Consider the following 22,682-nt stretch of genomic DNA (forward strand, 5'->3'; position numbering starts at 1 on the left):
CTCCTAAAAACCTTACCATTCTCATTGTTTTTTAAATGTCTTTTCCAACGACTTTCTCTTGCTATATGGGAATGCAACATGGGTTTCAAATATCTTTTTCTGTATTCAGCTGTCTTTCTAATTCCTCTTGTTTTCATGGATTTTTTTTCTGAAAAGGTTTGGTTTGTACATTTCAGTCATTGCTTCAGTTTCTTCTTCATTGCCCTAACATACAACTATGATTTCCTATATAACACAGAGGAGGACCAGTGACAGTGGGCGTCCGTGGGTTTTCCTGGTTTTAAGGGAAGACTTTTGTATTTTTATGAATGTGCACTATAAATTTATCGACAGCCTTTTCTGAATCTATTGAGATAATCTTAGCACGTTCCTCCTTGGGTCTGTTTATTGAAAAGCCTTTTCTTTCCTGTGGAGACCTGTTTACATGTGGGCAGAAACGAGAATGCTACTTGAGTATACTTAGAACAAAAGAGAATTTAACTTATTGGCCCTTTTGGAATTTCACTAAGATTTGGTCCACCTTGAAATATATGACAGTTTAACAGGTCACTGTATCTCATGCTTTGTCCATAACGGTCACAGAATGGGAAAAAGCAGATGCTGATGCACCAATCCAAGATGAGACCAGAGACGCCACTCCATCTCCAGCGAGTGCCTGTTGTTGCCACCGCTGCCGGGCCCACCCACATCTGAGAGGCCAGGGTGCGGCAACCTGCACAGGACACCTGTCCTGTTTTAGATTTGTAACCATGAGTCTCTCAGCCTCCTGTTGTAAATGAGAAACAGCTTAGTCCAGAGAAGATAAGAGGAAAAACACTGAGACTACTAGACTAGACATTGTTTTTGCCGGAATCTTGAATGGTGTGGATGGGAGCACGTTGCCAATGGGCTTTCAAACATCAGCAGTTAAGGTGGTAACCATGGCATCTCTCCCTGCCCTTGCTGTCCGCCCTCCATAGCTCGATGTCGTTGGCGACAGTGTCGTGGATGACTATGAAAAGCAAAGGCCAAGCAGAAAGCAGAAAAGCCTAGGACTACTGTGCCAGAAGTTTCTCGCTCGCTATCCAAGTTACCCCCTGTCCACTGAGAAAACCACCATCTCCCTAGATGAAGTCGCCGTCAGCCTTGGTATGTATCCCCCGATTAACCGGAGACCTGCCATCTGTGACAGTGGGAACAGGTTACCTGGGGTGGGCCAGAGGCTTCAGGTAGGGAGTGGGTGGAGCTGCCTCCATCGCCACAGAGCTCCCTTCAGTGTGCACAGAATTCAAGGAACCCACAGGGCCAAACGGAAACTCTAGGGCTTTCAATCTTAGAAATGTCGGGGGTAGGGCTATAGCTGAGTGGTAAAGAATTCGCTGATCATGTACAAAATAGGCTTACCCACAAATACAATACATAACACCATACAGAAAAAAAAAACTGTTTTTATATTTGTATTTGGAATCTAACAATATAAGCTGGGTCTGATGGCACATACCTATAATCCCGGTACTTGTGAGACACAAGCAAGAAGACTGTACACTTGAGGCCAGTGAGACCCTGTCTCTAGAGAAAATTACAGATTTTATTTTTAGTAATGCTTCAAAGAGTTTGGAACCAGTGTCATTGCCTATATAAAGCAAAAAAAATCGAGAGCAAGACCATGCTGCTTGAAACCCTGTGCCATGGTCTTCACGGCCAGCCTGTCAGAACAGAAAGCGCACAGCTGGTCATAACTCAAACAGCTAGGCTTCCTAACAAAGAAGAACGTGTATGTTCACGTGGCAGGAGCGTGTGTACCGCAGGATGCCTGCCTGCACAGCTGCAAATACATATACCGTCGCTTTGGATGAGAGACCCCTAGTGGACAGGGGCTGTCTTTCAGGGTGATTAGATTACTGACTGTGATTAAATAGAAATCACGCTAGTCTGGAGGTATACTGGGGTATCCACTTAATAAACCAGGGAGCTTTCCATATGGGGGATAAGCTAAATGAACAGTTAATAGTCGTGTTTCATAGCTGTCTGTCTTCCATAACCCAGAGAAACATACCGGAGTAGTGGGCTGTCAGTCTGAGTTACCCGAGCTGACAGCCCTTCGGACTGTGGAAACTGAGGTGATGGATAGGCACGGGCTAGGATCCGGGGTCAGCAGGGCCCAGCTCTGAACGTACCCGCCTCGTAAGAGCTTTGAGAACTTATTAACTTTCTTGAGTAACGTAAACTGCCAAGATGTCACAGAGTTGAGCCAATGCGAGTCACACGCTTAACTCGGTCCTGGCGGGGTTCCTGGAAAACGGTCTTGCAGAAAATGAGGGTTAAGTACCAGATCATCCTGTGACCTCATTAGGCCTCAGGACATCATCCCCCGACCCCACCCCATGAGTTCCGTGAACCATGAGTTCAGCCGGAGATTTTCACAACAGCCTCCCAATGCCCCATGACGACACAGACCCACTAAGCAAAATGTGTTGCCATCTCTTCTCATGCAGGGTTGAAAGTTAGCATCTCTCCCTAGAAGCTCTTTTCCTCAGTGATCATCTCCTGGCCTTGAGTCCGAATCCCTTGCTCCCTAATTTGAAAGGCCGCCATCTACCCAACGATGTACAGAGTTTCACACTGTTGTTCCCAGAGCCACGCGATGTAGATTTGACTCCAGTGTTAATGAGGAAGCGTTTAAAAACCTGGGAATGACTTTAGAAAATAGAAAACAGGACAACATTTGAGTCTTACTCTGAACCGAATAACGTTCTCACTCAGTTCCTAGGAAAGTAGACTTAGGAAACAACAGTAGTCATCCATTAAGTCCTCGTATGTACAGCTAGGACCACAAGTAGAATTAATAAGGCCACCTCAGTACAAAAGCAAAAGAAGGCAGGATTCCAGGGAAAACCATCCTCCCAGCAAGCTGCCGAGGAGCCTACAGGCTTGAGACCTGTGAATGGAAATTCAGCCCAGCCCCCTAAAGAGCGAAACTTGGGCATGATTGAAATGATGAGTGATTAAGCTGGCAAGGGGCTGCCGCATTTGGCGTTTGCCAAAACAGCCTACCAAGTGCCCAGCTGCACATTCTAACTCGAAGCAGTCCTAACCGTCCTTCCTTTTCCCGTCTTGTGATGCCTGGCCACTAGGTGGAGACTAAACAGCTTACGATCAAGCACAAAATAACACAGCAGGCAGGCATATGGCCAGCTCCGGGGTGTCTCGGTTGCATTCACATGACATTTCTAATGGGAAGGTTTATGGGATGGTACAGGCTACACAGGATGTGTTACCGTGTGGAAACAGATTACAGAACCAGACCACTCTGGACAAGAGACTCCTGCCAGGACCTTCCAGCAGGCAGCTGACGCCAAGCCTGGGGTGGAGGACAGGCCAGTCGAGGTCATGAGTGAAATCGTTCTGATTGACTGTGAAATGCCTCTTCAATGTGTGTGGTGAAGAGGACTCCAGACGCTTCCTCAGTCCGGAGCTGTCTTTGTTATTTGGTGTCTTTGTTCTCTCTCTCAAGAACCCGAAGCTGCCCTCACTGTGTCTGTTTCTGGCAGATGCAACAAATGGAGCCTCTTTAGAGCCAGTCTGGGTTTTCTTCAAAGTGTTGGAGGATTTAGTGTGGATCCTTAGACGAGAGCAAAGGGAACAGCAGTCCCGGGGCCTGTCACTCAGGAGAGTGAGTCATGGACCAGAGATGTTTAAAATCTGCCTCTACTGCGACTCTGTGTTGCTGGGGGTTTAGGCGGCTCCAAATCCTGCATGTGTTTAGTCAAAATTAACAAATGTTGAGGACCCTTTACGTCTATGCTCAAACTTAATTACTTTATAAGGGAAGTACTATACTGTGAAGAGGTTAGGTAGCTTCTTGACTTATAAGGGATAGATTGAGAATTCATGTCCAGGCAGTCTGATTCTAGAGCCTTCCATGCTTAGCCAGCATACGTATTTTCAGACATTAGAAGAGAAGTCCTACTTGGGGGCGGTGAATTCATTTTCGTGGTTGGCCTGTACTGTGCTTTGCGCTTCCCTGCTGGCCAGCTTGTTAGCAATTGGTGAACGAGAACGCAAGGAGGGTTACTACAAGCCGTGGCAAATAAAGGACTTGTGGTTACTACAAGCCGTGGCAAATAAAGGACTTGTGTTCTTCGGGCGACATGAGAAGGGGACCAAGCCCTTGAATCTGGAGTAGCCGGTTCAAAACCAGAGGCAATATTTACCATCCGCTTTCCTTACCAGACTGCAGAGAGGGTGTATATTGTGTTATACCGTTCAAACCCCCAAGACAAGACAGTACTGTCTTGTGATGAAGTGACAGTCTACTTTTTAGCTCTATGATTGTTAATCTTTGCTGTCAGTGTGGTGACAGGATTTGGGCTCATCACAGGAACACACCTTTGGGTGAACCTACCAGGGTATCTGCACAGGCAAGGCCCACCCAGAATGTGGCAGCACGGTCCCATGGGGTAGGGTCCCCAACGGACACCTTTGTCTCTTTCCGTTTCCTGACTATAGGTGCAGCCGCCGCCTCCCATCCCGGCACTGTGACCTCTTCACCATGCTGGGCTGTCTCCCTGAACAAATGATTCAGAATAAGTCTTCCTTCCATTGCCTTTGTCAAATATTCTGTCACGGCAGTGAGACAAGGAACTTATGCAAGTCCACCAACCAGTTAGGAGTGCAGGTGACTAGTAGCCAGCCACCATGTCCAGTAGGCATGCTGTGCTAGACATTAACATCGGACAGATAGTTCACGGAACCATTCCAGACCCTTCGGGAGTGGATACGCAGAAATGTCCACTTGTGTGATGTCATCTGCCTTCTCCTTTTGCAAACAGGTGTGGAGAGGAGACGCATCTATGACATCGTCAATGTGCTGGAGTCTCTGCATCTGGTCAGCCGGGTGGCGAAGAATCAGTATGGTTGGCACGGTCGACACAGCCTGCCCAGAACCCTGAGGACGCTGCAAAGACTGGGAGAGGAGCAGAAGTACGAAGAGCAGATGGCCTGCCTCCAGCAGAAGGAGCTGGACTTAGTGGATTATAGGTTCGGGGAGCGCAGGAAAGATGGCTCCCCAGATCCCCAAGATCAACACCTACTTGATTTTTCTGAGTCCGACTACCCTTCTTGTGAGTCCACTATGAATTCATGAATAATGGCAAAGGGAGTGACGGTCTCTTTGAAAACTGACCACTAAGATGTGAAGTGTCAGTTAGACAGCCCTGGGAAACGGGGAACAAAGTCTTGACAGCAGGTGCACTCTTGCCATGGCCGCCAGCTGAGCTGCCCACTCCACCTCACTTGTGACAGTTCTCCTGGTCAGAATGTAGGAGCCACAGAGACTGATAACCACATACTGTTTGCCTTTGAGACTTCACACTGAAGACATTTTCTTAAACCATTTTATTCAGTTATCTTGTTTGAGTAAATTGCTAAGAAGAACAACCCCCATAGTTGAGTCTGTTAAGAAAGACGACCTCTGCTTCCCTTTGGTACCATTTAAGTGTTTGTTTTTTAATTTTATGTCTACATTGTTCCTTCTTTACCCCAACTTCTCTGTCTCCTCTTCTGGCTGTAAGCATTGATACCCATCAGTCCCACATCCCCCCTGTTTTGAGAATGGCACATACAGGCATCACTGACACGCTACCTTGCACAATTGGACGCTGGCGAAGGGTAGAATGGTTTTCTTTAGCTCCCCAACTTCATGGCGTTTAGCTCCGCCCCATAAGGAAGTACTTACCCTATAACCAGAGGAGACAGTCATCTTATGGGGGTTCTGCCATCCACAGCAGCACACAGATAACTGGTGTCCTGTTTGCGTAAAGGCAGGCCCTATTGTTAGGGTGCTGTCTAGACATGGTGATGACAGAAAAATGGGGTTCTTGGGTTGAAGATAGCTGAGGACCTGAATTCAGATCCCCAGTACCAAGTAAAGTCAAGTACCTCGGTGGTGTGTGCCTGTGACCCTCACACTAGGGAGGCAGAGGTAGTAGAATCCCTGGGGCTCCCTAAATAGTCAGTGAGCTCCATGTTCTGTGGGAGACCCTGTCTCAACAAATAAAATTGTAAGCAGTTGAAGAAGTACGACTTGTCGACCTTTGGGCTCCGCACGCATGTGCAAATACCCGCTCCACGTGAGCATGTACACCCATCCACACGAACACAGACACACACAACACATAAATGGAGTTCTCGCTTTTGAGAGGAGAGTCGATGTTCTGAAAGCAGCTCCTGGTCCCTACCCCATCCTTTTATCTGTCTGCATTCATCTCTTCAGAGTGGCTTAAGGAGTCCTGCCATGTGGCTTCTGTTACATGATGTGAGCATGAACTATTAAGAGCAGTGGAAAATCACCACCCTTTTATGAGATGCAGGGAGATCCTTCCGATTTCTTTACAGGCTTATTTTTGTGATGTGCTTCCAGTGGCTTCTGCCTGTTACCCGATGATCCCGCCAATGCTGACGGAGTGAGGAGTGACGGAGCTGGGGAACTGGTAGCAAAGTCTTTCTTGTGGCAAAGCTGCGTTTTGATGATTTCTATTCTCTTTCCCGTTTTAGCATCTGCAAACAGTCGGAAAGATAAATCTCTAAGAATTATGAGCCAGAAGTTTGTCATGCTGTTCCTTGTCTCCAAAACCAAGATTGTTACCCTGGACGTGGCTGCCAAAATCCTCATAGAAGAGAGCCAAGACACCCCAGACCACAGTAAATTCAAAAGTAAGAGCTTTCGCCTAATCCACGTATCAGCACAAAAGGGCCAGATTGCTGACGCTGCTTCCTGCCTCTGAAATAAATATATCCAGAGAGGGTTTTTATTGACGGTGGTGGTTTTGGAGAAATGTAGCCCTTGTGCTCATAAAAGCCCTCCGTGCAGTAAACGTTCAGTCAGCTAATAGAACCCCCACCAGATCCACGTCAAGCCCCTTTTCCTCCATGATTATGGTGGACAGGGCAAATCCAAATGCTCCCCCGAGAGCCCGGGAGGGTGTGATCGATTAGCATTTCTCTTTGGTGATGCTACATCCGAGACAGAATGCCTGAGTCTTCTTTCCCCTTCTCTCCCCATCCCCCGCCTACTTCTCTGAAGGCTGGAGATGAAAGTTTTTCTACAGGTAAGCACCCAAGGAATGGCCAGGGCTGGGGTGGGGGGGCGGGGACAGGGCTGCTCGGAAGGAGAGAGTCTCTGGGTGTCGCACCCACGCTTGCACCTTCCTTTCCCTTTGAGCTTAGCTGCAGGGTCCATGCCCTGGTAAGGAACCAGGAGCTTATCTTTCTCCAGTAGTGTTTTGGTTTTGGCTTGAATAATAGCCATCCTACTGGTGAAATGGTTAAGATAAAGCCCAACCCTGGCAGAAACCCTTTCTTCAAGTAGACGTGTGACCCTTCCTTCAACTCTTGACTAGAAAAGCAGACAGGCCATCTTGTCCTGTTTTTTAACACACCATCTGAGTCATGTGTCGCCCCCCCCCCACACACACACACACTTCATACATGCATTTTTCCAAAGTTTCTCCAATGTGCTTTTCCATGCAGATCTCACCCATCCGGGGTTTCAGGTGAGCACCTGCTCTCTTTCAAAACTGTACCTCATGACCTTGAATCTTCCGCATCCTGTGTACCAGGAGTGTGGCTTCACGGAGACCCTAGGGGATCCCTGTCATTGTCACAGGTCAGCGCCTGTGAGGCGGGTACCAGCACCTCTTGCTGGGGGACATGCAGGACAAGCTTTTGTTGGCCACATACCAGAGTGATGTTCACTAAGCCTTCCATCCCAGCCTATCTCCCCCGGTATTTCTGCCATCATGAAGCTCCCTGCCTGTCCGCAAAGGGTTCTTACACAAGATGTGGCATTGTGGGAAGGGAAGGGCACATCGTCCTCCCCTGATATTTGTGTGTCTGCATGTGCTTCGTGCGCATAGCTCTCCACTGATACCATTGACAGAGCCATCAATCTCATTCACCTGTCCTCTGGAGGTTCATGTGGTAGCCAAGGAATGTTCCCCGTTGCGTAGACTAAAATGCAGTGGCATTGCACATGGCGTGACCACAGCTGTGTTTTCTATCTTCAAGCAAAGGTACGGCGCCTCTATGACATAGCCAATGTCCTGACCAGCTTGGCTCTGATAAAGAAAGTGCACGTCACGGAAGAGCGCGGCCGTAAACCAGCCTTCAAGTGGATCGGGCCTGTGGACTTCAGCTCCATTGGTAAGGAGATGGGTTCTGCTGAGGACCTGCTGTGGGATTCCAGCGAAGTCGACCTCTTCCCATTCTCTGTGTCACATTGAATGTTACGCTAATGACGTCGCTCTTGGACTCATAATTATTGTCCAGCAAATGTAGGTGCTGTTGCCTCATACACATCAGGAAGGAAAATACTAGAAGACCACGGGTTTAAGTAACTGCTAAAGTATACTCATTTATGAAGTTTTATTTTGTTCTGGAACTCTTCCCTGAAAAGTTTGGGACTCCAAATTTAAAGAGACACTTCTGAACTTGGGTGATCTCTACATCTGCAAAATAAGCCACTGTTTTTCAGTAGCATTTAAAAACTACGATCAAAGCTGGCACAAGATAAGGTACCTTCTAAATCTGGTAGGGACATATCGGATGCCTTTTGTGTCATTTAGTTAAAAGATTAAACATACCACGATTTTGCTAAACCATATCAAAGGAACAGTTAACATATGTGCGGTCAGGGCCTGGATCTTCTGTGCAAGGGACCTTACATACAGCCATGCTGCCTGAGCACCAGCCGTTCAGATAGTGTTTGAATTTCCCTTTCCATGTTGGTATAGTGATACAAATTTGTGCCACATAACTAGGGCTTATAAAAGATTCAGCTCTCTGCCTCCTTGGTAAAATATTAGTGTTGGAGGAAGGATGCTTGTTCGTCCCGGCCACCCAGAACCGAAATAATCACACAGAAACTGTGTTATTTAAAACACTGCTTGGCCCATTAGCTCTAGCTTCTTATTGGCTAACTCTTACACCTTAATTTAACCCATCTTCGTTAATCTGTGTATTGCCACAAGGCTATGGCTTACTGGGTAAAGTTTCCAGTGCCTGTCTTTGGCTGGGACTACATGGCTTCTCTCTCTGCCCTTCTTTCAGCATTCAGTCCAGTCCTCCCTGCCTAGCTCTGCTCTGCCCCGCCCTGCTCTGCTATAGGCTCAAAGCAGTTCTTTATTCATTAATGGTAATCATAGCATACAGAGGGAAATCCCACATCATATTAGGATCTAGATAAAAGTCCCCTTAAAATCAAGTATAACTACTTCAAGCCAGCAAGAATTTACTGTGTGGACTGCAGGCCGTTTACTATACTTAATGCCACAAGAGATTTAACTTTTGTGTGGAGTGGTCCCTGCCTACGTGAAAGAAAAGACTTCATGGTTTTTGTTGTTTCTGTGCCTTTGGCTTCTCTTCACCTGTGATACCCTCTCCTTATCAGCGTTCAAAATAGTCATGCCTTACTTAGTGATAAGCTTGCATTCTGAGATACACGCCGCCACCACCCAGCACCCCTTCACATTTTTTTTTCAAATGTAGAATTAACATTTCTTTTCCTTTTAGGATTAAAACATCATGTACATGATTAGTCACCCATACCTGTGCAGATGAGTGTACCCGTGAGCATGGATGCCAGAAACATGGAAATCCTTGGAGCTGGGTGGTGGTTGGTGCATGCCTTTAATCCCAGCACTCGGGGGCGGGGGGGGCAGAAGCAGGTGGATCTCTGTGAGTTCGAGGCCAGCCAGGGCTACACAGAGAAACCCTGTCTCAAAATAACAATAATAATAATGATAATGATGATAATAATAATGAGAAGGTTATTTCCAGGAAAGTAATCCTTGAAAAATGAGGCAGATTTATATATATATATATAAAACAAGCAAAACCTGATTAAATTTGTCCCCACTGGACCAGCTTTATAGACTTGTCAGAAATTCCTCAGACCAGTGAGATGCCTGAGCACGTAAAGAAAGGCCCTTTTCTGCCAAGCCTGGTAATTTTGTCCGAAAATGCAAAGAACCCAAAACAGAAAGAATAACCACCTCCCCCAAGCTGCTCTCTGATCTCCAATGCACTCTGTGTGTGTGCATGTGTGTGTGTGTGCGTGTGTGTGTGCGTGCGCACGCGCGCACACACAAAACTCTAAAATAAATGTAGTAACATTTAAATGCCTAAAGTAGTCTTACCATTAGAAGCAAAGGATAAATATATCTTGTGGATATAAAACATACTAGCAGAGCAGTTTTACGAAAGAAAAAAGGATCAAACTTAATTGATATAGGAAACCAAACCTCAAAGACAAAAGGGAAAGATAGCCAGAAAAGAATGAACAAAATGATCAGTATGAACTATTTGTGATGGCAGAGAATGTATACAGATTACCCTCCCCTCCGTTAAAAGAGAAAGCCTGCGCAATGGCCACACTGACCATAAGATTTCCTCCACCATAAGTAAGCAGGCATTCATATGATTGTATTCCGGAAGAGGAGGGACAGGAAAGAGCCTGAGAAATCAACACTGATGTAGAAACTGCCGTAGAGTCATCGAGTCTTGGGAAAGATACAGAAGTCCAATCTCAAGAAGCACTCAGGCACACACACACAATCTAAGAGACCTGACAACAGAAAGTAAAGGAGTAGCAAAAAAATATACCCTGCAGTTAGAAACTGAAATAAGGAGTAGCTATATTTACATCAGATAAAATGGGGTTAATGTCGCAAGTAGTAACAAGAAACAATGGGCATTTAGTCATAAGAGGATCGATTCGGCCAGGAATTTAAATTGTGTTTATGTATGCCCTTAGTGCTGAAGCACCCAAGTATATAAAGCCAACGCTCCTAGGTGTCAAAGGAGAGATGGGCTGTAATGTCACAGTGGTGACTGGCTTTCCACTTAGCACTTGAGAGGTAGAGACAGGTGATCTCTATAGTTCGAAGCTACCCTGGTCTACAAGGTGGGTTTCAGGCCAGCCAGTACTACATTGAGAGACTGTCAATGGATGGATGGATGGATGGATGGATGGATGGATGGATGGATGGATGGATGGATGGTGGAGGCTTCGCTGCTCTTAGCATTGGGTGTGTCATCCAGATTTTAAATATCAACGAGGGAACGTCCTTGTGAACATATATCATCAGAGTAAAGTTAGATGCATACTGATGTCCCCGCCACTGTCCTGCCCTGCGAACTCTAGCTGCCTGCCTCTGTGCCTTCGTCCTCCAGCTGCACCTCAGCTTGGGGAGACTGTCGGGTTCCTGCACCCCCTCTTAGAAACATTGTGCTGGCAGTAATTTAGGAGAGTCTAAGCTTGCTTAATTTCACGTCTGCTCTAAGGGGTCGCCATCTTCCCACATCCCTTGCCAAGTGTCCTAAGAGCCACGGGTGTATACATTCCTGTTCAGTGTTTTATTTGATGCAGGAGATAACTGTGATCCCTGGGACTGACTTGACCTATTTTTTCTTTTTGTCTTGTACTTCTGATTTTAAAAAGGCAACATATACTGGGCTTTTGTTGCATGACAGTGAAAGTCATCAAGATTTACTTTTGGCTCAGTTTCAAAGTCGCATTAGGTCAAAGCGCATTTTCTAAAAGTCTAGCTGGACTTTTTTCAGTGTGTCAAATCAGATTTATAATTAAAATCTGTATGTTCTGAGCATATGAGGAATAAACACAAATAAATAAGGCAGAAATGATCGGCCAGACCATGGGGATAGCTGCCTGAGCTACAGAAATGTCCATCTTTTTACCTTGAAACATGAAATGGTCTTCAGGGCCCAACCTTCCATCCCTATTCTCCCTGTTCATCAGCATGTCAGCCCTGACGTCTGCTGACCTTATTCCTGTGGTCACTTGGTAACCAAGCCTCTACCTGTGCAAGAAAAAAATAATAAAGCCAAGTAGGAAAGTGAGGCTCTCCTCTGCGTTGCCCTGAAGCTTTGGAGTGAGAAGCTGATCTCGATTCATCCTGAATGTGGATCTCAAACTACGCACACAGAGCTGAACATGGCCGGGTTTCCTTTGCTGTCGGACCCTAACCGAGCATGAAAATGCTGGGCCTGTTCTAATTCAAGTTGCAGGACATCTTGCTCCACTTCGGTTGCAGTTGGGATAATTTTAGGATGCATATGGGTTCGTTCTCACGTTATAGTTAGCCATTTTTTCTTTTTCCAGTATATGGAAACAAATTGGGGTTTGAGATAGTTCATAAAATTCCTTTGATTGTCTTAGTTTTTTTATTTATAGGATAACTCCATTTCAATTGTAAGTTCAAAGACATCTCTTATTTTTATTTCATGTGCTTTGGAGTTTTGCCTGCATGTATGTCTGTAGGGTGTCCAGTCCCCTGGAACTGGACTTCGAGACAGTCATGAGCTGCCCTGTGGGTGCTGGGAATCGAACCTGAGTTCTCCAGAAGAGCAGCCATCTCTCCAGCCACTCAAAACCAGCCCTTAAAAAGGTGAAAATTACCCGAGACTGTAGCTGTGTAACAGCACTGCCATTCTGATTTTCTCCCCCTAGACGAAGAGCTCCTGGATGTCTCTGCCTCTGTCTTACCGGAATGGAAGAAAGAAACGTATGGCCAGATCCGAGTGTGTGCAAAACAGAGGCTGGCTCGGTACGGTTCCTTTAACACGGTTCAGACGTCTGAGAAGATAGAGAGGAAAGTGAGCTCGGAGCCCAGCAGCCCACAGGGAGGAAAACAAGGTACGGGCCCTTGCTCCACCTCTGGAGTCCATCAGTTGCCATGGAAAAGTAGCCTTGGTGATACGCAGGCATTTTCAAATGATCTCTCTAGACCATGCCGTTTTTCTCAACAGCCAATTCTTCACTTGCCTGAAGTCAAACAGTTATTGGCTGCAAAAAAGACGCTGACTTCACAGTGTGTGAGCATAGCCCCGCGCCTTAAATTGATCCAGTCAGCCTTGATCAATTGGCTTGCTGTGCTTTGCCCCTTTGATATGTCACAGAAGTTTATAACTTGGGAAACAACATTTGTTTTTCTCTCTTACTTATTCTTAATGAGACCTGAAATCACTGTTAATAGCTACAGTCTGGAAATTGCCCTTTCTGAAACAAAGCCAGGGCGGGTTTGGAGTGGTCTTCACAACCCCTCAGCCTCGAGGAACTGTCTGTGTTGTGTGTGTCTGCGAGGCATGGCTCCTGCTGCATCTGTTAACCCTTCGCGTTCCCTTGCAGGATCAGCCTATTCCCTAGAAATTGGAAGTCTGGCAGCCATCTACAGACAGAAAGTAGAAGACAAATCACAGTAAGTCGCCTTTAAGAACCCGGTCATGGTCAGGTCATGCCGTCGTTCCTGGTCGAGATGGAGCGGTTGACAACCATGGCCAGCGGACACACCGACGGTTGATAGATTCACTCTGACTTTCAGAGCTCAGTTTCTCGCTTAGGGAGGCCGAGGTTGGAGAGAAGCACCCAACCTGCAAAACCCACATCCTCTACTTTCCAGAGGTTAATCTAGTTCAAAACATGAACAACACACACACACATATATATAGGCGGCCCAAACACATTAAAATCTCATAACGAGGCTTAGTTTTGAATGAGGGCTGCCTAAGCATTCTTTATTAGTACTGAGCAAACGGAGAAGAAAAGAATAACAAACTCAACGAGCTGTCCTTTACATCAGTCCTGCCCAGCCTCCCTTCCACCCGTACTCTCTCGAGTAACCGGGAAGCTGGCCTTTGCCGTCAAACAGACCTGCAGTGAGGTCCAGCTTCACATCCTTAGAACCGGAGCGGGTGGATTAACTCTGAGCTTGGCTTGGGTTCTTCTCTTCAGTAAGTGGGAATAGGAGTAGCTATGACTACAGTATGGTACCAAATGTCTGTCAGGGGCCAAGTGCTTGATACTCAACAACCATGAGCTGTGGGAGAACCAGTGTCAGCCAGTAGTCGGTCATCTGAGAGCCCAACAGCTCTTCCCACATAAGCACCTCGTGTCGTCCCTAGCCACCTCAAGACTTCCTTGGTCTGCCTGTATGTGCCCACGGAGGACATTTGAACATCGTCTGAGCAGTCTTACTTCACTTCTGACTTGGACAGCGGTGAATCGGGGGCTGTGGTAGAACTCGGTGACTTGATGGTACTCTTTTATTATCTCTTTATTACAGGGGGGAAGCCTTTGCCAGCAAGAGAGTGGTGCCTCCAGCAAGCAGCTTGGACCCTGCCCTCCCCGTTGACTCCGAATACTGTGTCAAGTCTTTAGCCCACCCAGTATTTTCTGTTGCTCAGACAGATTTGCAGGCTTCCTCCACGCAGAATGGCCTCCACGGACAAGCAGGTGGCCACGTTCCTCCCGCTGCCTCAGACGCAGAGAGCTTGAAGCCAGCTCTGCTCGCTGGCCAGCCCCTGGTCTACGTGCCCTCCTCGCTGTTCATGCTGTGTGGGAGCCTGCAGGAGGGGCTGTCCCCAGAGCCGAGAGCAGAGGAGGATGGTGGCTCAGAAGTCCCGGCTGACCTGTCCTTGGCACCCTCGGCTCAGAAGCGCCTGTGTGAGGAGAGGAATCCCCACAAGGAGGATGAGCCTGCCATGAAAAGGCAGAGTCAGGAATTTGAAGACAGCCCCTTATCCCTAGTCATGCCCAAGGTAAGGGATTGTGGGTAAATGTGTCTGGTGTCATCTCATTGACTCCAAGCTTAATGGAGACAGATGCTCTGAGGCAGTAGACTCTGGACTAGAGGCGTATTTCATGCGGTCCTGATATATTTAATGAAGCCCTAGACTGGCTTTCCCAAAAAATCTTACCATAAGATAATACTATAAGAAAAGTAACTTTTATTTTAACAAAATGAAAAATCATACTTCTTATGAAAAGCCAAAAAAGTATAGAGAAGAAAAAAGCTTGCTTGTTAGTACAGGGTAATAATCGTTGTTAGCGTGTTTGTGTATTCTATCTCAGCGCAGTTTCATGAACTAAAAAAAAAAAAGTTTGGAATCATTTGGGCCCTGGAAACAGTGGGGTACCTGGATCAGGGAGGTGAATAGCTTTGGGCTGGGCCAGTGCTCTGCGCTGCCCGTCGATCCTGGACAAAAAGACAAGCTGTCTGTGCCCTCCCCTCCCCGCTCCCCACAGTAGCCATGCAGAAGTTAATGAGGTAGAACCAACCAGTGAGGCTGGGAGAACCAGAGAGCGTTCCTCTCAGCGTGCAGTGGGTCGACTTGGCGCGCTGCGTGGAGATTATTCCATTAAGAGCCTTTCCCTTCTGTCTTTCTCCTGCCAAAGTGTTTTTTTTTTGTTTTGTTTTGTTTTTTTAGTTTTATATATAGCTCAGCATTGCAGATTAGAAGTGTGAGAAGGAAATAGAGTTGGTAAGAATGGGAGGGAGATACCAGCAGGTAGAGGAGAGAGTAACCAGAACGCATCATGTACCTGCGTGAAATTGTCAGAGAAGTAGCTTAACAAAAAGTAAATCAAACTTTAATTAGAGGCCGATGGTGGTGGCACACGCCTTTAATCCCAGCACTCGGGAGGCAGAGGCAGGCGGATCTCTGTGAGTTTGAAGCCAGCCTGGTCTACAGAACTAGTTTCAGGACAGCTAGGGCTGTTACACAGAGAAACTCTGTCTCAAAAACCTGAGCTATTAATCCAAGTGACACCTGGCTGTTTTCTCGTCTATATGCTATCAATTTTAAGAGAACTCTTCTATCTAAAACTGACTCCTGGAATCCTGACTTGGCTTCTCTGCTTTCTGGTTTGGTTGTGCTTAGAGACCGTCAAACTCCACAGCCCTCGCCTCTCCTGTGACTGCGGGAGATGGGAGATCTACGCCCCTGGAAGGCGTCGCCTGTGAAAAGGGCCAGGCCCCGGCCGACGAAGAAGTTTCAGGAAAGGCCATGGCAAACTGCTGCTTCCTTGCATCTGCATGTGGAAACCCTTCCAGAAATCCAGAGGCGGAAAAGCCTTCAAATGGAACTGACGTCACCAAAGACCCCGCCCTGCTGCAGTATCTGTATGTGCAGTCTCCAGCAGGTAAGGGATGCCCGTGCCTGCCACACCATGCGTTCCTATCTCTGCCAGTGTCACCAGACCAGGGCGAGCAGTAAATTGTCGGGCTGTGCCCATCTCACTCCCGGTCTCCACAAGAGGTTCCTGTCCTCTGTTCAACAACAATGGGGTTAATGGGATACACTTTAAATGCGTTACACTTTATCTGACGAAGAAACCTCCCGTTTAAAAGACAGGTTTATTTTTTGATTCAAGCAAGTCTGGGCACGGGTTCAGACTCTCAGTATGAATGTGTCGGCGATTGTGCACAGCCCCCATTCTGATTTCAGGGTCGAGCAGTACCGAGTGCGTCACCGTGATCTCCTGTAAGAGAACTTGACATTTAAAACCACTCATGACCTCCGTCAACTTAAAACAAGCACTCAGATATTCTCGTTAGTAGAGGACTAGCAAAAGCACCTGCTTCTCTGGAGTGCTAAGAAACTGAACTGGATCTCATAAACCTAAAGCACCCAGAGCGCGTCAGTACTGGCACTTACTAAGTAAGACTCAGTAGATCATGTTGTTATTTCAAACAAACTGAATTAGAGCGAAAAGCTGGTCAGGTTTGTCCTATATACGTCAAGTTGTTCTTGATACAGAGATACTGTATTAGCTACTTTTCTGTGTTAGAAGGGAATACTTGAGAACGGTTTAAAGAAGGGAAGGTTTGTTTTGGTGTGTGGTCTGGGAGGGAGTGGCCAAAGGAGCACAGCTGCTTACATTGTGACTGCTTTGGCAGTATAGAATTGTGTACTACAATTAGAAGGATGCAGAGACGATTAGCACAGCCCCTGTGCAAGGGTGACGTGCACATCTGTGAAGCATCCCATATTAAAAATAAAATAAGAGAAGACCCGGGAGGGTGGAATGCTGTTGTCCACCAGCTTTGTAGCTTTCATTCAGGCCAGGGCCTCAGCCAAGGGGCTGGCTCTGCCCATGTCTAGGGAACATCTTCCCTCCTCAGTGGACCTCCAGTACAGCAGCCTGAGAGCCGGTCAGGCATGTCTCTTAGACGATTCCCAATTCTGTCAAGTTGATAACGATGATTGGCCAACAGGTTTCTGAGATGCCTTCGGTCCAGTCCCATGCTGGCTTCAGTCTGGTCTGCCAGGCATAGGAGAAGGGTGTTTCTTCATCTGCTAAGTCCTCAGCTTGCATTGTTGCCTCTGGGACATCTCAGTGTTGAGGACACTTTAATAGGGAAGCATAGACTCATCTGCTGCAGAACTGAAATCATAGCGCAATATGGAATTTTTCTTTGGTTGGTTTCTTTGGCTTTTTTAAAAAAAAAAACTATTTCTCAACCATAAGCCATTATTAGGCGATTGAAGGAAACACATGAACTCCTCAGAATGCTTCAAAGCAGACAACTTAGTACATAGACGTATAAAGAAACAATTCCAGTAAGATTAAAGTAAAATGTCAATTTTTTTAGTTATCTACATTAATAAGAAGACCCAGTAGCAACTGGGCAGTGGTGGCACACGCCTGTAATCCTAGCAGTAGGGAGGCAGAGTCAGGCAGATCTCTGAGTTTGAGGCCAGCCTGGTCTACAGAGTGAAGTCCAGGACAATCGGCTACACAGAGAAATAAGACATCTAATGGCAACTCCAGAACGCCACACACTTCCAAAGCTCTGATATGTTAAACATAATATTAAGACCTTTAGTCTAGAGTCCCAGAACCTAGCTGTGTGTCTGGGTTATGGGCAGAGGACATCCTCGGGTGTCGGTCCTCAGACACCACCCACCTTTCTCGTTTTGTTTTGTTTCAGCCTATCTCTTTCCGGACTGGAACTCACCAAATAGGCTATGCTGATTGTCCTCTGGACCCTAGGGCTCATGTCATGCTGGTTATCCCCATCCTCATCCCAACACCACCACCACCACCGCCACCTCCCTGGTGCTGAGATTGCAATAGGCACCAGCATGCCTGGCTTCGGGGGAGCGCTTCTTGTTTATTTGCTTACGGAGCTCAGATCTAGGTCTTCTTCCTTGAGTGCAGCATTTTCTCAAGAGGGCTATCTCTTCAGGCCCCACATCTGTACTTTTCATTATTGCCAAAGTTATCATTCATACACTTAGGAATTCTTGTTTGTGATCACTGAGGGAAATAGAAATTTTTGGCCAGAAGTTCATAGCAATAAAAGTAGAGGTTTTCACACCGAAATTTTATTTTCCCCTTAATTTCGGATTCAGTGCAGTCCCTATAAAAACTCCTCAACAGGAAGATAAGGAGGCAGTTCAGTGAGTAAGGTGTTTATTGAGTCAGCATGAAGACTCGGTTCAAATCCCAGAGCCGACGCAAGACTGGGCATGGTGGTACATATCTCCATATTCCCTGCATTCCTGTGGAGAAATGAGAAACTGAGGCAGGAGAATCCTTAGAAGCTCTCAGGACAGCTAGCCTGGTCTGTGCGATGGTAAACAAGAGACCCCGCTTCAGAGTAGAAGGTGGATCCAGCACCCAAAGTTTTCCTCTTATCACCACGCCCACCCACATCCACACACAAACACACACATGAGAAAGAAATTAAAGAGTTCTCCATGGGCATTGACCACAAGACCCTGCAGGTAAAGGCTGACATGTAGTCTTGTCACCAGTGTGAGGTAGCTGTGTCAGCTGGAAGAGCACAGCCAGGACGCTCACCCTCGCCAGAGAGAAGGTTCCATCATGCGTTGATCTATTATGGACCCCGCTGGAGGAGCCATGAGGGATGTGAACATGAAGAGGATCTTGTCCTGTGATTTTTCACTTGGTTCTCCTTCTGTTTCAGGGTTAAACGGCTTCAACATGCTCTTACCAGGCAATCAGACGCCCCATGCTGTGGGGCCGTCACCGTCGGGTCAGCTGCCGTCCTTCGGCGTTCCTTGCATGTTCTTGCCGTCTCCAGGTTTGGCCCCCTTCCCAGTTCTCTATTCTCCGGCGATACCCGCGCCCATTTCTTCAGCTCCCGCCACTCTCCCAAACACCGGACCCATGAATTTTGGCTTGTCCGCCCTGGGATCCACAGCGCACCTTCTCCTCAGCCCTGCAGCCATGGTCAACCCGACGACGCCCACCATCCCTTCCTCAGATTCTCAGCTTCAGTGTCAGCCCTCCCTCAACCTGAGCCCAGGGATGCCAGGCTCACACGGCGTCATCCTTCCCGAGTCCCCCAGTTACAGGAGACATCCGGTGTCAATGGTAAAAGTAGAACAGGTAAGACCCGAGGCTTGGTCACTCCGTGATGGGGTATGCCGGCATATAGTTAGCTTTCTTCTCAGTCTCTTGACCGATGCAGAGGTATTACCTCAGGTCCTGCCTGGTTTTCAGTGTGAACTGTATTGTCTGCTTCTTCCACAGAGCTCTGGGCTCCAAGGAAAGAGATGTCATGCTTTAAGACAAATCTTTCCAGTTTGCCGAGGGTAGAAGGAATGTTATTAGGCATAGTTATAATTGATCTCTGCACTTGGACAGTCTCCTGACCCGGCATTCGTCTCTTCAGGCTGTTTGGGGAGACCATCCTAACTTTAATGATATGGCTGTAGGACAGCCTGAGAGCTTGGGTTGCACATACTCCCGAAAACACACACAGACAGTCACTGCCCCTGTAGTCAATGCTGCGTTTGTCTCTCGGATTCTTTTGTAGTCGAGCCAGTAAAAAACCTGTTCCATTCTTGTGACACCGTGTTCAGAGTCACTCATACCTCTCAAGAAACATTATATGTGACTAAAACTAGTTGGAGGTAGGTTATTCAGAGGTTCAGAAGTCTGCTGTATATTTAAATAGTCACATTAGTTTTCTGACTCAATTTTGTTTTGGTTCAGTTTTTTGCAGCACTGGAAGCCAAACCTTGGGCCACACATAAACCAGACAAATTTTCTGCCACTGATCCACACCTCTTGCCCAACATACGCTTTTTCAAAGAAAAATAATATTTTTATTAAACCTTTGAGGATTTCCCTGCAGAGTATTTGGATGATATTCACCCCTTCCATCCCTGTCCAGCTTGCTTTTCTCCCGCTTTGTCTTTCTAAGCTCCCTGAGTCCACTTTGTGTTGGCCAGCCCTTCCTGGGCATGGGGCCTGCCCCCAGAGTGTGGTCAGTGTGGCTGATGTCACAGCGTCAAAGAGCACTGCCCCTCCCTCTCACATCAGCTGGCTGAGGCCAGGAGCTCCTCAGCTAGTGGTGGGATAGTGTGCCCACCTCCTACACACACCCCACTTTCTTAAATTCACTATCTCCTTAACCTTTGTTACGTGTATGTTACGTGTTCCTAAATATGTACATGAAGTTTGCTCAGTCCTTGTCATGGCGCTTGTATGTATAATTTCAGGGCTGACCACTTGGTACTGGATAACCGATTTGGGTGCTCTTCCCTGAGAAACATGATTTTTCTCACTCCCCTCAGCAGGATCATGCTCCCTTCCATTGTAGGGCACACAGAGAGGATGACTGTTAGCAGAAGGGACCACAGACAGTATTTGCTTTGCATCTTCTAATGTACTCTACCAAGATTTTCTCGCTTAGTTCTTCTAGCTCTGTGAAGTTGTTATTCATCTCTGATGGGGATGCAGACACTGAGGGACACAGAGGTGAAATAATCTAATTTGTCCAGCATCACACAGCTAAGTGATGGCAGAGCCCAGGACCTGGCTCTAGACCTCAGCCACATCAGTACCATTTTTGGTAGGCTGTGCTTTTCGGTATCTGAGATACCTCACGCATTGTTCTCAGGGTTAAATGGTGGGAAGCCCTTAGTGGGAAAGCCAAGCACAAGGGACAGACAACCTGGTGACACCTAGCAGGAAGAGATTCCCGTCTTGGGGCCTGAAACATCTTTTCACTACTGCTTTTGCTCTTTCTGTCCAGTCTCCTGCACCAGCGACTCCCAAGAGCATCCACCGAAGACACCGGGAGACATTTTTCAAGACTCCCGGCAGCCTTGGAGACCCTGTTTTTAGGAGAAGAGAAAGGAACCAATCTCGAAACACTAGCTCGGCCCAGAGACGACTCGAAATCTCAAGCAGCGGGCCTGACTAACCTGCTGCTTCAGTGGGTGGGGTGGCCTCGGCCCCTGAAGTTTCCCGCGCCTCAGACAATGTCCGACATGGAACACACACGGGCTGTCCTGGTCCTCGGCTTGTGTCCTTCCTCTCTGGCATCCACTGGTTCTGCTAACTTCCCAATATCACGACTCACCTATTTGCCTGAAAGTAATTGTTACTAATTATGCATCTAACACCAGCTAGAGCTCGGGCTCCGCCTGTCACAGCGGCAGTACCGACCGACTGGTGTGGTCTGCTTCGAGAATCATCCGAGTGCTGGAGTCAGTCCTGACAGGCTGCTGGAGCCTTGCAGTTTTTCTGAAGTAGGGGGGCTGTCTAGCACTTAACCGGGGCAAGCGTTGGCAATGTGCGTCTCACCGCCCTGAGTGAGTCTGTAGTGAGAACTTTCTCTGCAGCCTAAAACACACTACTGCGTCCTCAGGCTCCGGGGAGCCGCCTTCAATGACGAATCCTACGGTGTTATTTATTTTGTTTCTGAAGGGGGACTTCCTGCACAAAGTTTACAACATCGGTCTAACACGTATTTTTTTTTTCAGGGTATCGCGACTTGAATGTTTAAGCCTTTTTTTTTTTTTTTTTTTGTATAATTTGCCCTGCACTTATTCTACAACTTTTTAATAATGTGGATAAATGTATATACGTGACAGATGTCAAGACCGAAATAACTGTGAATGCTCCTCCACATAGCAATTGATGGATGGACTGTACTCGACCCGTCTGGGGACACGGGAGCAGAAACCGAAGTCTAGGTGCCTTGTGGCTGTTGCTCCGATAACCATGAATAGTGGGGTTTTACTGTTTGTTTAAAACAAAACCAGACCTACTGTGCTCAGCTTCCTTTGCTCCATTCCACGCCCTGTGGTTTTTAAGTTGAACGTTCACTGTCCAGGGTCAGGTGTGTGCCTTCTCACGGTTGCCATTTGTAGTCAGCTGAATCAGGGTAACAGGAAGGAACGGAGGATGCTGGAACCAGGTGAGAGTGTTGGTTGAATTATGAAGCATATTGATAACAGAAACATATAGAGCCAATAGCTAAGTCTTTTGTTTTTCATTTCCCTATCTTTCTCAGATTTGGAGGGAGACGAGGGAAAATGGGCACATTCTGCCCATTTCCAAGAGTGTCCGTAAGTTCTGTGGCCCAGAGAAGGAACGGCGGGCACAGGGGTTGTCTGCGCTAACAGGTGCAGTCCCGGAAGCTGTCGCACGCCTCCCTTTGTGAGCCACGTTGCTTTAGGGTTCCACATGGATTGGTGTTTTTACCTCAGTCTTCTCTCTTCAGAGGAAACCTCCTGTTTCTTTCCGCTCCCTTTCCCCTCTTTCCTTCCTGTGGTCTTCTCTTGAAACTTAGTCTTACTATAAGGCTGCTTTTTCTCTGTATTTTTTGTGCCCTGTGAAATACCATATAAAAGTATAAAAAATATTAATTTAAGAGACTCTGGGAGCCTGAACAACACAGTTTTATGTTAAGTACAGGACATCTGTGGTCTTACTACCCCAACAACAGCTTTGGAAAACGGGAAATGAGTGGCCAGATGTAACACGTTCGCTACTTATCCAATTTTTTTTTTTTTTTTTTTTTTGTCAACACTAAGCTTCTGAAGTTGCAAAATGGCATTACTCCCCTTTTTAAAAG

At 47.0% G+C, this 22,682-nt stretch overlaps 1 protein-coding gene and 1 pseudogene across 1 annotated transcript in view; both read left to right on the forward strand.

The window, feature by feature from the left end:
- E2f7 (E2F transcription factor 7) overlaps positions 1 to 21,023 on the forward strand; it is a 35,358-nt gene extending 14,335 nt beyond the window's left edge. Inside the window, exons 3-12 of the mRNA XM_057758063.1 lie at positions 960 to 1,128; positions 4,812 to 5,102; positions 6,535 to 6,693; positions 8,047 to 8,181; positions 12,509 to 12,694; positions 13,187 to 13,256; positions 14,121 to 14,595; positions 15,718 to 15,979; positions 18,774 to 19,198; positions 20,853 to 21,023. Of these exons, the coding sequence (XP_057614046.1) occupies positions 960 to 1,128; positions 4,812 to 5,102; positions 6,535 to 6,693; positions 8,047 to 8,181; positions 12,509 to 12,694; positions 13,187 to 13,256; positions 14,121 to 14,595; positions 15,718 to 15,979; positions 18,774 to 19,198; positions 20,853 to 21,023 (2,343 nt within the window). The remainder of the gene's footprint in view (positions 1 to 959; positions 1,129 to 4,811; positions 5,103 to 6,534; positions 6,694 to 8,046; positions 8,182 to 12,508; positions 12,695 to 13,186; positions 13,257 to 14,120; positions 14,596 to 15,717; positions 15,980 to 18,773; positions 19,199 to 20,852) is intronic.
- On the forward strand, positions 16,733 to 16,833 carry LOC130866687 (U6 spliceosomal RNA; annotated as a pseudogene).
- Positions 21,024 to 22,682: the final 1,659 nt, after the last annotated feature.

Source organism: Chionomys nivalis, chromosome 25 (assembly GCF_950005125.1).
Source record: "Chionomys nivalis chromosome 25, mChiNiv1.1, whole genome shotgun sequence".
Lineage (NCBI taxonomy): Eukaryota > Metazoa > Chordata > Mammalia > Rodentia > Cricetidae > Chionomys > Chionomys nivalis.